At 41.9% G+C, this 24,662-nt stretch overlaps 1 protein-coding gene across 3 annotated transcripts; it reads right to left on the reverse strand.

Annotated features, from left to right (window-relative positions):
* Positions 1 to 249: 249 nt before the first annotated feature.
* Positions 250 to 22,984, reverse strand: ENTPD5 (ectonucleoside triphosphate diphosphohydrolase 5 (inactive)). Of its 3 annotated transcripts, XM_039705201.1 has the most exons (15): positions 22,601 to 22,972; positions 20,771 to 20,887; positions 17,526 to 17,803; positions 16,216 to 16,295; positions 14,786 to 14,929; positions 14,362 to 14,437; positions 12,789 to 12,824; positions 11,853 to 11,941; positions 9,220 to 9,299; positions 7,954 to 8,015; positions 6,461 to 6,562; positions 5,473 to 5,613; positions 5,077 to 5,133; positions 3,494 to 3,609; positions 250 to 3,327 (listed from the first exon to the last, which is right to left on the reverse strand). In XM_039705201.1, exons 3-15 carry the CDS (start codon positions 17,740 to 17,742, stop codon positions 3,241 to 3,243), a joined length of 1,287 nt encoding a protein of 428 aa, XP_039561135.1. In that variant the 5' UTR covers positions 17,743 to 17,803; positions 20,771 to 20,887; positions 22,601 to 22,972; the 3' UTR covers positions 250 to 3,240. The 3 variants fall into 3 exon arrangements, with proteins under 3 accessions (XP_039561135.1, XP_039561138.1, XP_039561137.1); XM_039705204.1 differs by lacking the exon at positions 20,771 to 20,887 and having other exon boundaries at positions 22,601 to 22,984; XM_039705203.1 differs by lacking the exons at positions 20,771 to 20,887; positions 22,601 to 22,972 and adding an exon at positions 22,116 to 22,590.
* Between the last annotated feature and the right edge of the window lie 1,678 nt (positions 22,985 to 24,662).

Consider the following 24,662-nt stretch of genomic DNA (forward strand, 5'->3'; position numbering starts at 1 on the left):
AACGTCACTCCTGTGTTCTTGGCACCTCAGCTCAGACAGAAGGGGTAGTTTGCAGCACAGGGAAACAACGCATGGTGGCAGATATATTTTAAAACTCTGTTGTTCTTTCACCCTTTTCCCTGCCTTTCTCTTGGTGCTTTATTTAATAATGGTGTTTCTTGTGGAAATGGCTAGTATTAAGGGCTCCATGGAAAAGATACAAGGCAACAGTAATATCCAGGAAAGAAAATTATACCACAACATCTTGAATATTGTTAAAAATGCTTTAATTACTAAAATAGACAATTCAAGATATTCTGTCTTCGGTTCCAAACACCAGCCTCTTGCATTAGACATTTGCCACTCACAAAATTAAACTAAACACTGCCCATGGACAAGATTTACACATATGGGTGACCAGTATCAGAAATTAAGATCAGAAAGAATGAAATGTAAGTTTTGAAGTGAAAGCCATTACTTGTGCTTCTGCAGTCACTCATATTAGGCAGTTCTTGTTAGTGGCTGGCTCAAAGACATTACAAAGGAGGAGATAAAAATCAGGGCTGCAAGTAGAGCTCTTCTCTTAAAAGGCTGCTTGTTCTTTAGTTTAGCTAATAAATTATCTCATTGCACTAGGGTAAGTGTGAGGACTTGACTGGGTTGTCCAGATCCCCCCACCCACTTGGGTTCAGATGTAAACAGCAGGGGCTCAATTCCGCAATTTCTTGCAAAAATAAACCTTTTAATAGAGTTCTTGTTTCTCCCATAACTGAAGGATCATGCTAGTAACAGAGAGCAGAAGTTCTGCTTCAGTTAATGAATTGTGCCACTGACAAATGAAGGCCCTGAGCATTCAGATTAAATGCAACTTTGGTACTGGGAAGCAGATGCTTCCCCCCTAGCATTTGTAGTACCAGAGTCTGAGGAAAAGAATGCAGAAAAAACAACTTCCTCTGCATGGTACCCTTCTTCAAGCCCCTCCTTGCTTCAGACAAAACCCAACCCTTGAGCCCTCCTCAGGGCTAGTGTGTTTTCAGGGGGCAGACAATGCTGCTGCTTCTCCCTTAGGTAGAGCATCCCACCTTCAAAACACAGCCTCACTGCTGCCAGCTCTTAGCCCCAAGATCCAGTAAGAGTTTGTCATAGCACTGGCTCAGACTGAAGGATGATTTCTGGATTATTAAATTAGCTTGTTCTCAGGATAATGCAGCCTGGTCAGTAACCACTGCATCCTACTTCATGTTTTCTGAGAATACAGAAGTGTTCACTGAAGCCAAAATGAATGCATTTGCAGTCACCTTGTTCTGCAGACCAGACCATATATGAAGTTTTGCTAACAGTAGGAAGAGGAATAAGAAATGTTTATGGTTGAGAAGAGGCTACAATTTCTTCATATTCACACAGAAACTTCTAGAGAGGAAGGAACAGAACTTTGGTGTGACACAGGAATTTCTCACTGTGGATCTCAAACAGATTCTGCTACGGAGTACACATGTAGGATGAGCATTTCCTGTTTCTAAACAGCAGACTGAATTTATGGTAAAGCGTCAGTGATGAGATAAGTATGGATGGCTCCATCCACAACCCTTGGCTTCTTGTTGCTGACTGAACTTGTTCAATCAAAAGCATGCCTTGCACCCTCGTGCTGTAAAACCTGAGATATGAGAAGCAGTAGCTTAATCAGCCACAGGCAAACTTGCACTGCTACCTAGAGGAAAGGATTAATGTTCACAGTAAGGCAAATTTCTAAGTCTCCAAACTGTTTGGCAAGACCACTGAAAACATGAGTGCACTACGTCCTCCCCTTGCCGGGAATTACCAATTATTTTCAAATCCAGTTTGCAGAGAAGGCAGCGTAAGGGCAGTCTTTGGTTTGACAGAAAGGTGTTTTAGAGCAACTGCAGCTGGGACGGTTGGATAACTGCAACTGCCCACCAGGGAAATGTTCATTACAAGACATCAGTGGCCAGAAGTTTCCCTTAGTCACTTGAGTGACACCTCTTTGTTGTGATGGGGTAAATTCACCTGTACTTAACACATTTCTTGAGGAGGTGAAAACAGTAGCAAGCTGCCAGTTATTTCATGGGGTGGAAGAAGTCTCTACAGCTGTTTTTGCTTAGGGCAATGGATGGGTTTCGAATGGGAGGCCACACCTTAGAGCTCACTCCAGCAAAAGGGACTGTGGTGCTCAGACTGCTCCCTGGCCCAGCAGGTCCTGCTGGGCTGTGCCATGCCTGCTGTCCTTGGGATAGCACCAGACTTGGCTCTTGGGTGAGCACCACCTCAGCTCAGGTGTCCTGAATCAGTTCATACAAGAACTCGAGCAGCAGCAGAGGGAAGAAGGGTATGGGTGTGCCTTGGTGAGAGCAGAGAGACAGAACGGGCTCTCATAGCAATGTGAGCTGTCAGATCAGCCATTTCATCTGACTGCAATCTCCTTGTGGGTGGAATGTGACAAGCTCTTCTTCTGGCAGTTGAGTTTCAATAGCTGGCACTGCTGCCTCGTTGTGCCAGCACAACTATGTGTTATGACTACATGCAAAATGAATAAATTTATCAAGTCTGGTAGTCAGATGTATGGTGTAGCTGCACAGACTTGGAAAGAGCAGCAAAACTGAAACACAGGCACACATTCTGATTAGGAAATGCCCACTGCCTAAAAAAATGCTTGGTAAATTACTATGTTTTAGCCAACACTTTTCCCAAAACCATGCCCAAAGTGTACTTATAGCAAGCCCTTCTTGAAAGACTGGAATACTCTTGCCATGTATTTCCTAAGCTAGCAGCTGGATTTTTGGAATACTGAGGTTGGCAGCATCCAGAGTTGCTCACTTTTCTCTGCATCACTGTTGATGCTATTTCTAATTTCTTATTTAACATCTCACAAGCAAACTGAAGTTATGTGTGTTTAAAATAGAAGGGGGTAGGGGAAGTTATGGGTCTGTAGTCTGCCGCCACATCCAGGAACTCTGTGCTTCTAACAAACTTGCTGGTGAAAGCTGGTTTTGAGCCCCTTGCTTATTCTCTGCTGGAGTTTAGACCTTTTGACTTTCTTAAGGCAGATTCTGGATCATTTATGGCAATCACAGTTATAAATCATACTCTCACTAGGCACAATGCCAATCCAGGGTAAAGAGCTGTCGTATATTTTTGGTCCATGTTCTGTTCTGTGACCAGTCCCAGCTGAACACCATACCTGGAGATTGCAATTTACTTTCTCAGCATTTTCAGAAATGCTAAAGTCCACAGGAGTATCACAAGTCAATAACTCATCCCCAGAGACTGCAGCAGGTAAAAGGTAGCACCCAAAGTCCAGCTTGTCTCTATGTTGTTTACTTTCTTTGTCAACTATAAAGGAAGAAAAACAAGTTATTCCTGGCAGTTCTCTAGATTCCAAAGTTGCACAAATGATAGCAACTACGTGTTACAAATCTGGAAAGATTCAGTAGATAATTAGTCAGAAAAATGAACTAATGCTTGTTAATCAATAGTGAATTAACTGTTTTTTTCTCACCTTTAAGACTGTGTCGTCCCTAAATCCAAAACCTTCCTTTAATAAAGCAGTGATGTAAGTGAGATCCATGCAGAGGAAAGGACTGGCTGAGTTGTACCTCTCCATGTTATCACAGACTAGAGAAGGAAAAAAGAAAAAAAAAAGGATCTCGGGAAAATAAGAACTTGTATCCACATTGTACATTTGAACTGAACTCAAGCCAAAGGTTACTAAAACAAGCCACCCTCTTCTGTTAGTGGTTATGCATGACACATAGTACAGAGCTGTTCTACAATGTTGGAGAATAAACTATATAGTACAGTCCAGTTTCTCTTAACTCCATCAGAACTACATCTTTTATTGCAGCAGCAACATAATCCACACAGCTCTTCTGAAGAACCTCTGCTCAACTGATAGCTAGCAGGGTGTTATATTATTTTTTCAAGAACACAGCATCACTTGTTTTCATCATCTCTCCTCCACAGATGGATCCAGTAATTCATTCCACCTTCTAGGATGGCAGATTATTTTATTTTTTCCAACCACACTTGTCCAAGGAAATGGAAGAGGCTATTGCCCAACCAACCACTCCCTCGCTGCAGCTAAGTCAAGATTCCGTAGTCAGGGTGACAGTGACTGGGAAATGTATTTACACTAAGCATCATTTTCTAGACCTATTGTCACTGCCCTGTTCTACCAGCAGCAAGAGCAGAGTTCACTTCCTTCTAAGAAAAGATGAACAGCATCCTACTACTATTGAAATGAGATAGAGAAGAATTAGACCAGGATCACAGAATTGATCTCCTGATGGTCTAAAGCTAAGTAAGTGGTATGATAATGTTAGGTAAGATCTTAGCTACATCTTTGGAAATAAGCTCTCACTATCCAGGGAAAAAATAACAACCAACCCACACTCAAACTTTAGAGCCCAATCCCCCTATTCAAAATCATCCAAGTTTCCAGGGAGATTAAATTTAACTGAAAAATCACTAAAATTTAGGCCTTATTTTAGGAAAAAGGTCAGTCCTGAACTACATAATTAAGCATCTTCTGCTGAAAAATATGGTCTTCTCATTGTCTTGAGAATGATCACAGTACAGAGGTAACTTGCTTTTAGCCATCAGCAGCCAGGCAAGGTGGGAGCACTTTATCCACAGGAGGTACAAAACTAGAACAAGCATTCAGGAAAAAGACAGGGGGAGATAAAGGAATGTGGAAGAGGCTGTCAGACTTAAAAACTCTCTCCCTCTATTTTGTTAGAGATTATAGAGGATTTAAGGTGACAGACTTACAGAATTCAGTGCTCTCTTAAACTCAGAGTTGCAGTTTGACAGAAGCTCTTGATACAGCAAATTCACTTTCTTTTGTAGTGACTGTGAACTATCTCCTTCTCCTGAACAGAGCTGTAAAGCCACCAACCCCTCACTGCTCTATCAGTATTGTCTTCTGCATTAGTCTTTGACTAATAAAAGTAACGTGACAGGTGTAAGTGAAATAAAGGTTAAATAAATTTGCTTTTCTTCCAAGTCACATTATGTACTGCCTACACATTCATATTTTTGTTATTTCTTGTCCAAACCAGTTTCCCAGCTCATGACAATTACCTTCTTTGGCTTTTCTTTCAAAATCTCTTACTTTCAAAACACCTCCGCGTTCATAATCTGAAAAAGATGTGAGAAAACATCATCATAGGCCTGACAGCATTTGAATTCTTTATCCAAGTTGACCCTGGAGTGCAACTCGGGGATGCTGCACTAGGAGTGAGACCTGCTTGGAACAGAAGACAGAGCTGCAGGTGTAACTGGAGCCCTGAGCTCCTGTTCATGTACTGAACACCAAACGGCAGTGACAGATAAATGTCATTCCCTCAAGGCATTTTGTCTATCTCCTCTTTCTCAATAACATTGCTTTCCTCTGCTCCCTGTGGCTCCAGCCACCAGGGTTCCTCTGTCTACTTTCTGGATGACATGCTCACATGTAGCAGATTATCCCAAATTTACCAATTAGGTTGGTGTCAGCTGCTCGATCATAGTAATAGGAGAAAGCATAGAAGGAACTTCCACGAATCTCATCTGGTTGGTGAAGTTTGCCTTTGACAACCTTGAGTACTTCCAAGTAGCAAGGCTTAAATCCTGTTTCTCCTGTCAGGAAAAACGGACGGGGTGAGCCACAGAGCATATGCGAGAGATGGAAGAAATAGTGGCTGGATGAAACAGGATGAAAAATTAAAGAAGCAGAGATTAAAGCATCAGAACAAGAGCTTAGATATCCCTTCTGTAATCCAACATGACATCTACACACAGGCAAGGACTCTAAAAGCCCCTCATCAAGTAGAACTGGTTAGAGCAGATCACTGCTGTGTCTGAAAGAAGGGTCACACAAACTACTTCTATGTCAGGCAAAACTCCCATTGACACGTTCTGTGGTCAGCAGAATCTTCTACATTTGCTGCCACTTGCAAGATAAAACCTTGCTTTCTCTCCCCATCACATTGTAATTTTACCAACATACTCCACACACACCAAATCTTCAATTCAGCTCTCATGTTCCTCACTCTGTTCAAGTCTATGATGGCAGCAGACTCACCCTCTCTACGCAGCATTAGAGACTTATTATTATTCGAGACTTAAGAAACAGCTCCACAAGTGAGATTAACTGATAAGCCAAAGTGTTCGTACCCTAACACAAACAGAATTTTTGCACTTTGCTCAAAGCCTCAGAAAATCCTCTCTTATTTGCACAAATAATTCTAAACATTTCCTATAAAGGTATGATTTTTAATAAGACATCACAGTCAGAGGACAGGGGTACAGGTCAGCTACTCTTACAGCTTCAGATTTTAATCTGGATTTCTCAGAAGTCAACCTTTGCAACTGGACAGATATCCTTCATACCCCAATCATCATCAGTTAAGAAATACATGACAAGAAAAAACTCAGATTCTGGAGATAAGACTTATTGTAAAAGAAACAAGTCTCCTTAATTTACCTTCTTTGTTGCCACCATACTGATATTTCACTCCCCCGAAGTGCCACTCTGCCTCCAGCTGCTTAGGCAAACAAGAACTGCGGAACATTTGTCCATCCACAACTGGAAAGAAAGCAGAGAGGAGAGTCAGAAAGCACAGAATTTAACATAGCTATAAATCAATATGCAGAACCAGAAAAGGCTGAAAGATCTTCATTAAAGTCTTTAAGTGAAAGTACAAAAATCTGAATTGATGGATGGGGCATTAACTGATTACAAATTAAGGACCAGTCTCAAGTCTGGAAAAGTTGTGTCCATTTTGTCCTGCAAACAGCAGAGCAGCCAGGCTTGTCATTTCTTAATGAGATAAACGGTACAAGGGTATCTGGATAGTGGCTATTCACCACAAAAGACAAGAAATGAGAGGTGACAAACACACAGATGCACAAACTCTAATGACAGCAGATAACCAAGACAAACAAAGCAACTGAGCAATGAAGATAAAACCTCCTAAGACAGAGATCAATGGCCACTACAGGATCCACTGAATGTACCTTTGAGGGGTTCAACCAGAAATACTGTAACCAATAAGAAGAAAACATGAGTATTGCTGCACACACAGGTCTGACAGAAAAAGCAAACTTCTAACAGTATGCTTGAGGCAGACTCTGAAACAGCAAAATTTGCCATGGGATGCTTAGGAAAAGGCTCAAAGGCTGGGAAAAGGGGGAATTAAGGGATCAGGGATGTGCAAGTATGGCAAACCAGAGGAGACTGTAAAAGAAGACAGTCACAAGTAAGCAGGCAGCTGGTCCATGTGCTTTTCTGTCTGAGCCTTGTGACCAATCACTGCAGTCTGTCCTATCTTCTTCTTAATCCCTAACCTACTCCAACTATTTTTGAGTACATTCCAGTAATTATCACAAGCCCATCTAGCTGTCAAGTAAGAATCCAGAAGGTGGAAAGACCCCTGGTCCTGGCCAGAGACTAGACAAAAGGCCCAAACTCTGGGTGAGAGACTGGAAAGACTCAGGAATGTGAGTGTGCACTCAGGTTACTGAGTGAGAGCACGTGATGTGCTCGTGGGCTTCCATCCAGACTAGGCAGTGCACACAACAGGTCTGGGCAACACCACAGGCCAGAGGGGCCTACAAAGGGGGTTTGGCCTGAGCAGCAACCCTAAGGAAAAGGATTTGTTCATGCTGCTTATGTGTCTGTGGATGCTTGTAAAGCTGTGTTTGTGGCTGGCCATGGTGTTTGTATGCTCCCACATGTGCATTTTGGAATTTGCACTTGAATGTCACTGCTGGCTGATCTCAAAAATAGGGAAAAGCAGCTGTCTCACAAGACAACCCCTTAACAAGTAGTAGCTGTTTTCACACAAATATATACCATCAGCAACATAGAAAAGCACAAGATACAGAAGTGAGGACACACAGAAAATGGGCTGCAGACACAAGGCTAAGTCTAAGCATCTCTTCATAAATCTTAAACGTTTTAGTATATTAACATACCTTCCATGTTCAAAGCTCCAAGCGTTGCCAGTCTTGCAGCTTTTAGCCCAAACCCCAAATAGCTGTCAACAACAAAAGACAGATGTTATAGTCTTGATTCCTGCACATCTGTTATGCTTTACCCATAGTCCTCTTCCTAAGTCCTGGAACACCCAAACCGAATTTCCTTCCTCTGATTCCCACAAGGCTCCCTCTCTAAAATAGAGCTCCCTTTGCCAGAACAATCCTGAGGGCCAAAGAGTGACACAAACCCAAGAAATACAAAGAGTTGTAAAATGGGTGAATATAAAACTGCAGGAAATGGTTACAGCTGATGTGTCATTTATACAAGATGATCATGAAAAGCAAAAAAGCACCACCTTAAAATGAGGGAGGAAGAAGGGTATGTGCCGAGTGTATGGGGAATGGGGCAGCCACTCTTATATAGCACACACAAAACTATGTGCTCTTAGGGCAGAGTGCAGAACCTCCCACAAAACAGGAACTGTGGCTTTGTGTGAAATTCACCTGTTTCGACTCCACAGGTAGCTGCTACATTCATTATAAGCTAGAATATGAACAGTGCTTATGAGAATGTCATCACACATTGCAGAAACAAAGCTAGATAAAAATCTTGTTGACCCTTTCATTTCCATCTCTGTGTTTGTCCACTTACCACTTTTGTCACGTCATTTTAAACGTTTCCAGAATATTCAGAGTTAAACTAACCTCCAGCTCTCTCTCAATTTTTAGGAGATGATTTTTCAGTCCCAATTATTTTAGGTGCTCTAATGGACTGTATCAATGACTACAGCAATCAGTTACATCAGCAAATGTAAGGAGTAGGAGAGGATGACTATTAGACCAGCTCTGGTGTCAAGTAAGCAGATTCTGTAATGGCTGAGATGGTAATGTTCATTCCACTAAGTTTCAGGCAAGTCCTCTTCCCAAATCTCTGATTGTTTTTAGTTCTGACAACTGGCACAATATCTACCTTTCTGCTCGTTTCAGGATACTTGGCTTGAATCAAGTAGTAAGAATTCTTTTCCTTAAACATGGGTTCACAGAGCTGTCTCTTCATTTGACAGACTGCCTAATATTCCCTTGCAATGACATTAACCATGATCCTGGAGTGTTTCCAGCCAGCTAATGTCATGTTCCACTTCTACTGTTCCATGCAGATAAGTAGTAAAAAAGTCATGGTCTCTGCTGCTGGTACCAGGATGATGTGGCTGTTAGCTCAGGGACTGATTTCCCCAGTGGAAATAGCAGTCTTTTGCTCCTCACCTGTGGGTATAGAGCTTGTACGTGCTATTAAACATTTCAAATGAGGTAAGAAAATCCTCAGGGGTTTCCTTCAGAGTTTCCTAGAAGTTAAATAAAAGAAAAAATGTTTTAGTTTATATTATGCAATGAAGAATAACCAACTTTAATGTAATATCACAAGATACACTCATACAGTTTCCTGCACACTCATCTGATCTGCTTTGAAAACAAAGTACAGCTTTCCAATGCTGCCACTGCTGTAATACCTGCACTGATTTAATTTATACGCATCTTTGTGCTACTTCAATGTATAACAGGGAAGCACAACAGATCAGGATGAAAACACTTTCAGGTAACCTGAATTTTTCTAGAGTACTTACATATTACTTTCTGCATGTAGAGTCCCCATCTCCATTACCAGAAATCAGCTGCACTACAAGTGCTATGAACTTTTTCAAGTCACACTAGGCACCTAAACTGAGGTACTCAGAAGAATTAAAAATACAAGGTATAGGCCCCATTTTCACCACGTCAAATGTCCAGCTGGTAATTAAGGAAACACTGACCACTCACTCCCAGTCTTAGGGCTGCTTCACCTAAATTAGCCTCTTGTCTCACCACCTCCAGTTTTTCCTCTGTGTCTTCTCTCTGTGCACACCTCCATCCCACTGGTACCCTGCCCTAGCTTCCTGACAGTCTAACTCACACTCTTGCAGGGCTGAACTGCTTTAGCAATCATTTACTGTTTCTTTGTGTCCACTCCCCGAGCTCTCAGGCTCAGTTTCTGTCTCTCCTCTCCTCATGGCCTCATTCTCCCAGCCCTTCTTGGCTCTGTGCACTTTAATTCACTTTATCATTCACTGTTATCCTGGGCCAAGCAGCAGACTCTCCAAGAGAACTGAGGCTGCACAGTCCTGCAGTTACCATGCAAGTAAGGAGATCCACATCTGGGTTATTTTTTCCAGAGTCCTAGACAGAAGCCTGCTCAAAGCTGAAAGGAATTTCACGGTATTCAGCTTGAGCCTCTCCTGAGCAAATACAAATCAAAATTTGTTTTGGGTCTCAAGTTGACTATCTCTGAAATGGCAGTCACATCCTTGACCTCATACACACAGACTGCCATATTTTGAGTTCTGTTTCTAAACCTTACATCACAAAAACTATTTAAAGGAGAGATCCTAAAAAAAAAAATTAGTTTGGAGAAAAAAATTGTCTTTTCTCATGCCCTACTTTCACAAAAATGAGACAGACACCAGAGAGACGATTTCATAATTACTATGATTGGTTTTCAGTTGCTTTTAGCTTTGGCAATAATGCCATGAAATTAAAATCAACTCCATGCAGTTATCATTATATGTTCTCTACTTGCTTGTAATTAATATTTAATTAACAAATCTTTTACTATTACAGTATTTTGTTCAAAACTAATATAAGAGCAGGCATGTGACTGGCTTGGATTGCAGGAAGGAAAAATCTCCACTGCAAATCAAAGGGATGTAGCCTTGCTAATTCTGTCAGATGGGAACAACTCCCAAAAACATACTGATCTTATTTATTTGAACTTGACAACACAGGTGAGAAGCAGACATAGTGTACAGCATGAACCTTGACTCCACACTGTCCTACAAATTCACACCATTAGTCCTGTTCTGCAGCAAACACTCCAGGACTTTTCCTGCAAGGCTGGAAGGAGACATTTGAATCCTGAGCTGCAGTTCAGCTTATTTCACAGTTCTATTTATTCTCCAAAACACTGACATGCAACACCCTTTCCTGTTGGTCCACTGCCCACTTTAGCAGGTGTTATCAACACAAAACAGAGGACAAGCCCACAGTATACTTGAGGCTTTGCTGAACAGGATAAGGTTGCATGTCATGTTTCATCATAACACACAACTGCAGAATTAAAATATCCTGATGTGAAAGCCATGTGTTTTGTGGTCACCAAACATCTCTTGAGAATCTCAAGTTCTATTAAACAAACAAAAAAAAAGTTAAAGAAATGACTCCTTCAGAAAGAGTGACATAAACACATCAAATGTAATTTTCTCATGCAAACTGCAGACTTGGGTCCCAGTTCAAACTGTTTCTAAACAGCTATAGAGCTACTAAGAGATCCAGCAGAGGTGTCTGAGGCACAGAGAGCAGAATGCTCAAAGGAATGAGAAGAAATTGATAAGAAAACAGAGAACTGACTCTGCTTCTATTAAAGAAATTTACCCTATACAACACTCCTGCCCTCCAAAACTTAGTCAAGATCTGTTATCAGACTGGAATGGAAAAAAAAATAGACCAGTCCCTACATTTCTTCTAACATTCAAGAATACTACCTAGAAATGTTCTACCTTTGTTGAATACACAGCAAGATCAACATTAATGAGGCTTTCCCAGCATGAGTCTAGAAAACAAAAGCTGTTTCTTTTTTGTTTTATTCATTTGCTTTCTTTTTATTTCCTCATCATTCAGGCTCCTTTGTTTGCAAGTGCTGATCAGCCAGCTGCTGATCTCAAAGGGAACAGAAATACAGATGTTCTGTAAACCATGGATGTTCTGCTTGTGCCACTGCTGACAAAGTGTAGCTGCGAGTGCAGCAGGGCTCAGGTCTCTGCACCAGCCTTGCAGTCCCAACCCATGCACTTTCAACCACTCCTCACCTCAAACCGTGGCAGGAATGTGATTTGGGTTGAGGCTCCTCCCAAGTCCAGAATCCCAACAGTTTGCTGGTTCTGGCCAGACAGCTGCCCTGCAAACAACACCGTGCTCAGAACAGCCCCAAGTGCACAAATGCTGAAATGCAGACACTGTGTGGATGCTCGGCAGCCACCAGGTGATCACAGTATCACAGCAATACAAGGAAGGCTGAGCTGCCCTTCAAAGAAAAAACCTCAGAGAGAACAGGCAGGCAAACAGAAGGTATTATGGAATGGTTCACAGACTTTCTTCCTTGATTCCAATCTCTCCTCCAAATAGACAACAGCAGATAAATCTCCAGGTATCAAGCAAAAGCTGAAAGTAAGAGACAAAGTATCTCCTGCAGAAGACTGTCAGGGAGAGCACACAAATTTTGTAACCACCATAGAGCTGGGCAAAAGCAGTAGGAGAAGGAAGGGCAGTAAGAGCCAAACCAGCTATTATAATTTCTCTTCGCCCAGAGCAGTTTTTTGCTTGCTCATCTATCTACTAGAGTACTGATTTTCTTTTCACTGGATTGCACTCCCAGAAGCTCTTAGAGCCAGTAGTGCTGAGGCATGAACCATGCTCTGCAACACCTCTGCAGCTGCACAGCTCACAGAGGGGTGAAGAACACTGCAAGGCCTTGTTTCCCACACACTAGCAGTACCACTCCCCAGGCACGTCAGGGAAACCAGCCTGCCAGTGCCTCCAAGATCTCAGTACATTCTGGCACCTTCAGGGTTAAGATCCTCCTGACTACAGACTCTGGAACACAGTCTGCCCAAGGCAATCCACTGCTTTAGCACTGGTGAGAGAGCGAGGAGGGAAATCATGGCCAAGGCAGAGGAACTTAGGGTGCTCACCTCCACTGAAGTTACTCAAGTTCAAGTTTAGAGTAGTTATACAGAATTAATTACCTGTCAAAAAGTTGACAGTGATCCAAGCTAAAATTCCTGCAATGAGTGAAAAAAGAAAAAAAAAACCAGTCACCATTAAATACTCCCACAATCTCCTGCCCACTGTTACCAGCCCTCCACAGGTTATTTATTTACCTGGAGGTCATTACTAGATTACCCAACCACCCCAGACTTCAGAGATTAATTCAAACTCATAATTAAATTATATGATGCATTATTGATTCATACAAGTCTAATGAGCTGAAATAGGTAGGACTTTGTAATATCCATGCAACTGCACCGTACATAAATCATATCTATTATCCAAACAACATACAAAGAAGTAATGAGCTGACACAATGCACAAGTTTCCTTGGGCCTGTTTTTGCAATCCAGCATTTCAATTCCTAATCTGAAAACTGCATTCACACCACTCTGTTTTAATCTTAAGGTTTCTATAATTACACTACAGACAGAGCAGCAACCAGTAAAACACAAACAGCTTGACTCCAGTGGCTTGCTTGACACTTACATGATTCTCACCCAAACATGTGACAGTAGAAGAGGTAGGGATTTTAAATAAACTTGGCAGGCTACCCTGTGCTCTCTTATGCCTCATTGGTCCTGCCCCCTGTCAATACAACAGTTCTCCCTACCGTACAATTCACCCATTAATCCATAGTGACAAACTATGTACTTATCAAATACTTGAAGACTTTATGATACTTCTCCTTTTCTCAGTCAATGTGGACAGATTTTGTTCTTTAATCTTCCTCCATTTATTAGCTGTTTAGGCACTGTGATAATTCTTGCTTTCCTTCTACACCTTCCAAAGTGGCAATTTATCTGCCATAAGGAAGAGTTCTGAACTGGATGTAACATGACAGGATGGCTCTTTTCATCAGGCGTCCATACAGATGATTATTACTTGCCCATACTACCTTGGAAAATGCCTGGATATGTAGCCAGAATGTTAGTGCTTTTTCTGCACTGCAAAATCATTGCTCACTCCAAACCTACAACACATTTCACCTTTTCTTGTATTTTACTGTACTTGCTTGCTACTTTACTAGCAGTATCTTTCCCAACAGAATATTTTATAACTTACTATTTTATTATTTAGTTATCTATTTTTAATATGTGTCAATTATCCTTCATTCTTCTCTAATATTCACAATCCAATTTTAGATTGAAAATTGATGGGCTGATCATAATAGGTTATTTTTAATGCTAATATTGCAGAATTTACAAGGTACTTTCCATAAGCTTCCCAGCTTGCTATATATTGTCATGTAGCCTTTCAGAGGTGGACACCACCTCTTTTGCACCAGTTCCCAGGAGCAGGCTTCAGCTTGCATCAGGCAATATGTATTGCTGAGACAGAGTTTTGTTCTGAAACTTGTGAAATCTCTTTGTGTATCTGCATTTGTAGTACAACAGGTGACCAAGTAATGAACAGCATCTCAAAAAGGCAGGATTGCATTGTTTCAAACAGGACCAGAAACCTTTTATTTTTTTTTCTGCTTAGTTTAGGGACCATTTCTCTTTCCCTCATATCTCTTTGCTTTTCCTTTTTACCCCTCCTATAACACACCTTCATGAGATCCATCCATGATGCCAACACTGTCCTCTGGAACAAGGAATGGTGACTCCTCAAAGACTTCTTTCACCTGAGGAAAGAAATAGTGATTAGATTTCTTGGTCTTCAGAGTCTTGTTCTGCTCTGAGGGTGACAAAGTTTTGTTTTACACAGCAGTATAAACTAAGACAAGTGTGTGGAGTGGGGGCTAGGAAAGAAAGAAGTATTGTAGGTCTCTCTCCATGCCTTCCACCACAGCAAGACACAGGACTTCAGGACCAGACAAGATACTCTGTGAGTTTCACCTATTGTGGGATTACAGTCTCTTTCAGAGATCAAATTCTCTTATGCTAAAGAGAATAGAGAACTGAATGAAAAAAAAAAAAAAAAGATGAAACAGGGAGAACAATAACAGTGCATCCAAAACAACTTATACCACCTCTGAAAGCAGAGCCTGAGCTTTCTCCTCCGACAGCAAGCGAAGTCCAGCTGTGGCTTTTAACACTACTGGGGTCTTTTTCCAGAGATGAGGTGGCACAGCATCTACAGCCATGTCCAGCAATGTTTTGACAGTTTCAGCACCCTAAAAGGAAAAATATGTTTTTTATATGGTTTCCTCCTACAGGCCATCAGATAATAGACCTCTCCAGTTTCCCCTCAAAACTTGTGAGAACAGTATTCACTAGCAGAAGATATCCACACCCAAAATAAGTATAAAAACCATGCGAGACATCTCATTAAAACTTTAAACAGAATGTCAGCATTGGAAGGAAAGGTGTACTCACAAATACATTTTAGGGAAGATAAATATCATTGTTTGTGGAAGGTATTTTTTTTAAGGATGGAGGGAGGTGAGGGAACAGATTACCTGACAAACCTGAACATCTTGCAGTATGATGAAACTAAATGGTACAATTACTGAGGCTACCAAAGCAAGGGGAAATAGCTGCCCATTTCACTAAATGCAACATAAGAATTCCAAGTGTGTCCATAGCAAATACTGTAATTAAAATGCCAGCTGTGCAATGGTTACCACACAAGGTACAGACATCACTGCTGGCTCTCAATTATTTCCACAGCTCTAACAATCACAGTTTTGCATTAGCAATAAACATTCTCCTGTGAAATGCCTAGAAATTTCTTTTGGACTGAGTTCTCCTCTCCTACCCAACAAACAAGTTTTACTGGAATAATAGGTGATCTTATAAACATTTTTAAAAAATCCCAAATCCACTTACTCTTCCATAAAGTGTCACACTCAAATTCCTGTATAGGAATTTGAATCCAAACTGAGCAAAGCATAGAATCCAGCTGAGCAAAATGAGAAACCTGAAATCTCCATAATGCTAGCCCCCAACTTCAAGGCTGCTAAAGCACACAAAAGAGTGGATCTAATCTGTCATTTCTCTGTCACCTCCTTTAGGTTGTGAAAGAGCCTCCTGTCAGCACAGGGGGTCTGGAAAATGGCAGCTTACTTCAGAACTGAGAAAATTATTTGTAAATGAGACAGAGTATGCATTTACTCATATTTGGAGTAGCTGCAGAGGAAATAAACCCTGAATATGGATGCTGCTGGAGACAAAAATCACTTTGCCTTTGAAATTCTCAAAGGTATACAGTCTAGTTATATAAACATTTAAGCAATTAATTAATCCACTGTTCCACTGATGAAATATGTAAAACACCAACTCCTATTTCACTGTGTGAACTTAACTTGCAAAAGTAGAGGAACAGGTTTAGAGACAGCAGCAGAACTTTCACATTTCTTCTTGACTTTTTGCAATTGCAATCAGTAATACTTGAACTTGGTAGAATCTAATGATATAACAGAAGCATGACCAGCTCCCAGGGAATGAAGGCCAGTCCTACCTTTTCAGGTTGATCAGCATATGCAGACAGACCTGGCTTCACAGACTCAAAGATTTCCCCTTCCACCTCTGGAAGGTTTTCTGCACAAACAAAACATTACATGATACAGTCAACAACTCAGATCTTATTCTTTAATTTCCAAAAGGCTGCCCTCAACTCCTGTGAAGTGACTATCCTTGATTATTCTCCTTGCAAACAAGATTATTCCCTTCCTGAAACAAGCCTTGTTCCTTCACTTAATTTAAATTTAAATGAAACTTAGCAGTAAATTTAGCAGAAACTTGCCCTTGTACCCTCCAAGTTCACAAACAATTTATTAATAACATGTTATAATTAAAAGTATGTTCATTTAGCATTTGTGAACTACAGTAAGTTACAACAATGCAGCATAACTGTCACCTATTCTTAATAAAATTTCTTTCCCTTTCTGTTCTTAAGCTAACTGTGAAATACTAGTGCATATTAAGACACATATCATCAATTCCCAATTATCCTTAGGTGATTCACCCAACTCAGATAGAACAGAGCAGACTGTGCTCAAGTACTTGGCTGAGAAGCCAAACAAGTTTGACCAGTGCTCCCAGAGCAGTTTGGGTGTAAAAGCTATCCCTGAGTATTCCACATTGCAAGCCAGGCTGAGTCCAACAGAACTGGACCTTGTACAGTCCTTCCAAACCACAGATGAAGTCATGCAAAGACACATAAGGACTATGTCCCAGTAACCAGCCCTCAACCTTTGCAAACCTGCTGGCTCACTGTACCCAAGAAAATTCATCCTCCTGAATCCTGCCACATGTGCAGCCAAAATTGGGCACCTCTGCACCATGTGAGCACCAGACACACTGGAGTGTGGTGCATCTCAGCACACTTCTCCTGGAAATGGCTCAGACCTTCAGTACTTAATAATTCTCTAATTTACTGATTTTAATTTGCTATAAAATGTTACATAAACATATGCAGAATTCAAGTATCTCTTGATAAAATTTAAGGTAACATGCAACTTGACAAAACCAGCATAAGTATCTTTTCATCTCAATGAGATATTCCTTCTAAGCAGCTGCATAGATGAAAATGTTTGAAAATTTAGAATTCTCCAGTATACCCAGAATGGTATATCTGAGACTCAAAAGACCTACAAAAATGGTATTTACACAGCAAAACACCACGATAAAGGGACAACAAACACCTGCAGGAGGACCATTTGAAGGACAAACTGTAGATATCTTAAGCTGCTTCCAAATGCTTAGCTGGCAAAAAACAAAACTGTTTTGAGAAGTTGGAATCTAAGTCAACATACATGGGGGTCTTACCTGGGCTCTTCTGCACAAAGGTGTAAATATGAATACGGGTTCCAGTGCTTCCTGCGTCAAACATGATGCCATAAAAAGTGTTTGCTTTGGCATTTATAGGGCACACATTAGGTGGAAAGAAATCCTGAAACCACATTTCCCTGTTTGAGTGTGAAAGAACAAAGGGCAAAGAGGAAAACGCCAATGCTATAAGGATGGGAAGTCTGGAAGATGCCATCTTGCCAGGACCCCTTGAGACTGTCAAGCACGTATCAGCAATCACAGGGCTGCAGAAGGTCCTGAAGAGTTAAAAAAAAAAAAAAAAAGGAATGGAAATTACCAAGAGCTTGCTCTTTTGAAAAGACAATAAATAAATCATCATTCTGTGCACAAGCATTCTCCCTTTAGGTGCTTTTCAATACCTCATCCAAAAAGAGCTGTTTTATTGCACTTAGTGCTACAATTACATCTAACTAATTTGTTCTTCCATAGTAAAGGCTTCTCCCTTTCTCAAACACAGAAGAGATGGAGTAGTTTGCTTTCCAGTATTTCTAGTTTTGACTTTTAGACAATTTCCTTCTATTATTTCTCTTGAGATTTTCAACATTCAGAGTCTCCAGTACCTCCTCCCAAAAGCCCACATATTATCTGAAAAGCAGCATTGCCAGAGGGGAACTCTGGGCAGAACCACTAACATCTCACACTTGAGATGCTGTGGCAGAACACAAGTGTTATTCAGAGTCACAAACAAAGAGAATTTCATCTCAGGCTAAGAACAGCTGCTGGGAGAAATTAGCACACAGAGAGAATGAAGGCATATCCTTCCAGCAGCATCCTCATCTCCGAGAAAAGCCTGAGCTGCACCAGAGGGGCTGACCTGAAGTGCACCTGAGCTCCACCTCTCTGTATTTTTTCATGTTTTTATTTTCTGTTTTTTTTGGTTTGTTTTTTTATTTTTAGAATTACAAACAACAACAAAAAATCACAGCAAAACCCACACACTCTCACAAATCTAAAGCAGTTGCCCCAAACACTCAGGTTCCTTAGAGCTTCTATCAACAGTGTCCCAAAGCTGTGTTACACAGTATTGAATATCAAGATACATGCAAAGGGATAGGTGTTAAGGGACGATGTAGCTGTATTTTTCCTAATATATGCTAATAAAAGGCATGGGCACAGAAATCATGGGGTGCCCAGGTAAAAAGAAGGACAATACCTAGGCATCTTTAAGAGCAGAAAAGAGCATGTGGCCAGATGTCCCACCATATGCAGCATTGCCTGCACCAACCTACACGCAGAGCACTCTGCACACAGAAGGTGCAAACAGCTCCTTATCACTTTCCAGACACTTGGTAACACATGCATCCACCCACAGCACTGCAGATTCCACTTTATATGGCTGCTCATCAGCTGTGCCCAAGACCCCTGCCCACTGCTTGCTCTTACATTTGACTGTCTTTTAGCAATACTTTATATGGCTGCTCATCAGCTGTGACCCCTGCCCACTGCTTGCTCTTACATTTGACTGTCTTTTAGCAATCTGCTCAGCCCCACCATGTTCATTCTCTCAAAATCTTTACTTGCTGTCTCTATCCTACATGTATTCATTCCTAAACATTCTCCTTTCCTTTCTATGTGAGTTTGCTATAGCCTCTATCTCCTCACACCTTTCACCCACACCCAAAAAGCTCACATATACTCCACTACCTTTTATCCCAGATTCAGCCCTTGTAATACTTTTATTATTTCCATTCTTCACCTTTGTCCCCACTTACAGCAAAGGGAGATGAACTTTTACCCATTCCCAGCAAAAACCATCACATTCCTCAAGCATCTAAGTCACTCCAGAGCCACACAGAGTGCAGACCCACTGCAGATGGGTAACCTCACCTGTCTGCTGTGACCTTTATTTTTATCCTCCCACTTCAAACAAATGCAGAAATGTGGGCAGAGACTCCTGATCCTCTCTGCCTTAGAAGCACACTCTGCAAAGAGCTGACCACAATTCCACGAGCAGACAACAGCCCTGGCTAGTGTCTGTGACAGATCAACTCCAGCTGCAGTAATTTCTACAGTATACACATTTAATGTGGAAAGGAGTAAATGGGTAGTTCTGTAAGGAAATGCTCTCCTGGAGGCTTGATGAGAAGTGCCAAGCAGTCTGGCAGTTTTGTAGCTATGGATTGGTACTAAGATGCAGCTGGCATCACCCAGGTTTGCTTCATCACAGCAAGAAGGGCCACTGAAAATCCAAGCGGCTGCGCTGTGTTAACAGAACATAAGGTGCCTTAGTGAGAGCCAACTTCCAGCAGGTCCAAAGAGGTGTTCTTATTCTCACACAACGTCAGGATTTTGTTTAATGAACTATCACAAATACACCCCAAGCACCTGTCTTAAGAACAAACTCCAGAGTCCTATTACAAACAGCACATGTGACAGTTATGTAAGCCTCAGAATCTCTGATGATCCGAAAATATCTGAGCAACTGCCATCATTAACTCACGCTTTCCTTACCAGACCTACGAGAACCTTAGTCTCACATAAAATTCCCTCACAAAGCTTCTCTTCTCTGTCCCTTCTCAGATATTCACCACTTTCTGTTTTCTACATTTCCCCTGACTTTTTTTCTTTCTCCTTTTATACTTCTAAGGACAAATAAAACCCCAACAAAACAACAAACTCACAACCAATCACCATGGATTTAATTTTTCTTCTCCCTCATTAAGAATGAAAAATGTACACTGAGCCCCTTTGGGATTTTATTTTTCTTCTCCCTCATTAAGAATGAAAAATGTACACTGAGCCCCTTCAATGACTGGTGAAGTCCATTTAATCAAGCACACTAGCAAATCAATGTCCACAAGAAGAATGACAACAGAGGAGAGTAAGAAATCAGAGACAAGAGAAATCAGCAGAGCATAACAGAAATGGAAAAAGAATTTGGAAAGACAATCAAAAGTACAGAAGAAAAAAATCAGGGTAGAAATAGACAAGACATAAGTTACTGAGAAGGAAAAATATTTTCAAAACAGTTCCTCTCAAACAACTTTAAAGTCCTAGCTGGTATCAGAACTCAACAGGGTGGAGAAAATGAACAATAAACAGAGAGGAGAAAAGAGGGTAACTGTTATGTGAGCACAAGCTTACTAAAGCAATCAAGCAGTTCAGCAAGGTAAAGCCTGCAGCTCCCCATCAACAGGCTCAGTTACTGTCCTTCCAAAGGAGCAGTAATAACCAGCACTGCCCACAGAGACGTTAGCACACACCTGAAGCAGGATGGAAGCAACAGCTACTCCACTCCCAGGGAAAACCTCCCTCAGAGCACCATGGAAGAGACACTGGCCTGCCCTTCTTCACCTTCGCTGCCAGCTAACAGCAGTGGACTGTGTATCACGCAAATTATAAGGTCACGAAGGCACATCAAATACCAATCGAGTTGTTTTATTCAAATTTGAGTTTATCATTACTCAATACAAGCAGTGAAACATGCTTATATAACTACACAGGATGAACTTCAAGAAGTTGAAAGTTAACATGAGATCAAGTTAGTAAAACATTTACACAAACACTGCAGTTGACCTCAACATCCCTGAGGCCTGAGCCAGCAGAGCAGCACAGAACACTCATTTCCCAACGCACAGAAACACGTGTAAATGTCATCTGTACACAGCAGCTTTTAGGTACTAAATGAAAAACTGAAGTTCATCCAACAAAAAAAAATTTGAAAAAATATGCAAACTGTATGATCCAGAAATACTGGGATGCTGCACAGAGACTTCCAAGACTGAAAGCATGAATAAGAAGAAGGAAAAAAAACCAAAAAAAACCAACAAACCACAACCAAAGTCTCCTTAAACAGCAAAATTAAAACCTCTACCACAATAACTAACCTTAAGACAGCAAAACACAACCTTACTTAAAGCTCACCATACACAGAAACACTAGTAATTTTCAAGACAAGAAGTATTCAGTACTTGACTATTTCTGACAAAATAGCACACCACACACAAACCACACAACAGAAGCATCTCCCTGTAAAAACCAATGTGATCTGAGGGGAGGGAGAAGCAGTGTACCAGAGACACACAAGAATTTCACTTCTGTTTCCTAACATAATACTGGGAAACATTTGGAGGCACACCAAAAAAAAAAAAAAAATTATAAATATTAATTTTATAAATACAGGCAAATATTTTACAAAAATAACTATTTCAGGAAACAAATAAAATTACATAATTCAATTAATATTCTTCCATGCTGAAGCACACCAGAAATCATTTAGAATGGAAACTCTTCTGTGCTAAAACAGTAACAAAATCTATTTTCCAGATGAGCAGCTCTTATGGTCACAAAATCTATTTCCCAGATGACAGCTTTAACACTTAACACTCACGACTAAATATATACTTTTTAAACTTTTTTTTCCCAGAAAAAAGTTATTACATTTTTTTCTGGAGTTACTTTTATCTCTTGAAAAAAAATAGCTTTCTTGGATTGTTTTGACAAAACTTAAGCTTTTTGAAAGCACACTGTGTAGAAGACACAATAGAAGGAATAACTAAATCCAAAGGCAGAATTTCCCAATATTTCCATAAAAATAATGGCACATACGCATTTTCGGTAAAATTCTGGCTCTAGAGCTTTAAACTCCAGGGGGAAAAAGTAGAACCAACTCACAAACATGCGTTATCAGAAGTTTTAATCTTTCCCTCCCCGCCCTGAGGCTCCAAATACACATTATTTATTTATTCACATTTCCGGCCAAGTGGGTTTCCCATTTTCCTCTCTAATTAGCCCAAGGCAGCTTTTCCAGGGAGCCGCTACCCCGCGGTGCGGGCACCACAGCCGCGGGCCGCTAGCGGCACCTTTTCCTGGCACAGCTGCTGTTCCTGGAAAACACAGCTCGGCTGCCGCCGGCCCCGGGCGCGGCGGGCTCGGGAGCGCTCCGGCGCCGGCTCCCGCAGCCGCTCCCGGGAGCGCCCCGGGGCCCGCTCCACCCGCCGCGCCGGGGCTCCGGCTCCGTCCGAGCCGCGCGTCCCGGCTCCCTTCCCCGCGGCTGCCACCTGGCGCTGGGCACGCCCGACAGCCTTCCCTACCTTCCTGCCCGACCTTCCTGCCCTGTCCCCTGGGAAGAGCCTCGGCGGTGCTCCCGTGCCCCGCCGGCGGCGGGCAGCGCGGCCCGGCACTCCGCAGCGCTTCCCGGGGCCGGCGGCGCTCGGCAGGAACGCCCGGCCCTCCCCGCCGGCCGGCCGGCGCTATCTCTCGGCCGGGACGGGGCGTCCTCCCGCCCGCCCCTGGGGATAACGGGGACGCCGGCGCAGCTTTCGCGTCTCCCGCCGCCTGCCCGGCCTCGCACGCAGCGGAGCGCCCTCCCGGGGCGCCGGGACCGAGCACGGCTCGGGGGGGTTCCCCCAGCCCGGCAACGGCGGGCCGGCAGCGGCCCCGCGCGCGCTCCCGATGCCGGACGAGCCCCGCAGAGCCCCGCGGCCCGGCCCCCCGGCCCGCTCCATGGCCGAGGAGAGGCTGAAGCGCTCGTTCCGCTGGGAAAGAGAGCCGGGAGCGAATGTGCTGGGTTCGGCTCCTCCTCGGAGGCTTCAGAGCAAACGGAGCCGAGCTCTGCTCAGAACACAATGGAAAAGAGGCCCTGTGCTGTAGCGCCCGGTTGCTCTGTCACTTTAGATTCTTTCACTTTACCCCTATTCCGCCTTTTCTAAATCCCAGTGCCGAGCAAAGCCCTTTTACAGATAGAAAAAGAAACTGAAAATGGAAACGAAAAGTCAATTATTTTGCCATCCTATTTATTGAATGAGAAGGTACAAAGGTCTGACCCCCAGACATTGGTGAGGTCACTTGGTAGGAAACTATTTTCTTCCTCGTGTGCCAGAGCTTGCTTTCAGCCCATCTAGTATAAAATATCTTACTTGGACCTTTCTCCAGATGGCCAGTTTTGTTTCTGTATCTGTAATTTTTTTCTCCTTTTCTAAACTTCCTGGGCACTGCACCACCGTCTGTAGCACAGACCACACAGCTGCAGTATAAAGTGGAAACACTGGAAATGGCCCTACAGCACATGACCAGAAAATCTGTGAGACAGACTGAGAAAACTCAGCACCAGCCAAGTATGGTGGGGATCAATAAACTGCAGCAACTACTAAAAAAGAAGGCTTGAGAGATGCACTGAGTGAAGAGCATAGCCCAGAATATCTTAAATGAAGGGACTGAGGTGTAAAGACTCTATATAGATGCTCTGTGATGGGAATCAGGAGATCATGTCCAGTAGAAAGCATTAAAAGGAAAAGGCCAAAACTGCCTATGACAAAACAAAACAAAAATACAGAGGCATGTGCAGCCAAGTAGCAATTTCCTCAAATCAAAACATTAAAAGCAACAGAAATTGCAAAATAATGTGCACAGAGACCTAGAGGAAGCACATAAATACTGCTGGTGTGGAAATGTTGAAAACTAGTGTCCATCTTCCTAGATAGACACCTAAAAAATCCTTTGCATGATAATATTTTTTGGATTTGGAATGCTTATGGAGACTTCTGTAGTGAAAATAACTGTATGAGTTGCGTATTCTATAAATTAGCAATGACTTTATGGCAACCTAATTTCAACTAGGTTATCACTTTTTGGTTTTTATTTCTATGGATTAAACTAAAGGTAAACTCAAAAGAGTTATTTTCGTATTCTGCCATGTCATGTGGAATTTGATAGAGAACTTCCAGTACAGATGTGCTTCTGTAGTTTCATTTTAATAGTTATCATTGCTTCTTTTTTGTTCTATAGGCATTGCTTTTTCTGGCATTGCTCTTTTGCTTTTTACTCATTCCAGTGAGCTAACAGTGAAGCCTAAAAAAATTACAATTAAGGTGCTAACAGGTCTTTCCTGTATTGCTGATCTTTTAACAGAAACACAGTAGATGGCAAATCCAGTCTGTTTTCCACTGGTTTTCCATGTCTCAGAAGCCTCTGCTTTGCATTGTGCTTTCAAGGCTGTTTTCCTCAAGCTCTCTAATAATCTAAAAATTAAGTGATTACATGAAACAGACACTGGCATATTGAAAACAGGATCACATGCAGTGCAGTTCTGATTGACAGGATTACATTTTATAGTGAATAAAACAAAATCTCAGATTTACAAGTGTATCTCAGAAT

This window comes from Passer montanus, unplaced genomic scaffold (genome assembly GCF_014805655.1).
Source record: "Passer montanus isolate IOZ18808 unplaced genomic scaffold, ASM1480565v1 scaffold18, whole genome shotgun sequence".
Classification (NCBI taxonomy): Eukaryota; Metazoa; Chordata; class Aves; order Passeriformes; family Passeridae; genus Passer; species Passer montanus.

Coding starts and splice junctions, on each gene's coding strand:
- ENTPD5 (XM_039705204.1), bottom strand. CDS start 17,742: ATGGCATCTTCCAGACTTCCCATCCTTATAGCATTGGCGTTTTCCTCT. Junction 14,438..14,785: donor CTCAGGCTCTGCTTTCAGAG/GTGGTATAAGTT, acceptor TTCTTTCCTCAG/GTGAAAGAAGTCTTTGAGGA. Junction 3,328..3,493: donor GGGACGACACAGTCTTAAAG/GTGAGAAAAAAA, acceptor CTTCCTTTATAG/TTGACAAAGAAAGTAAACAA.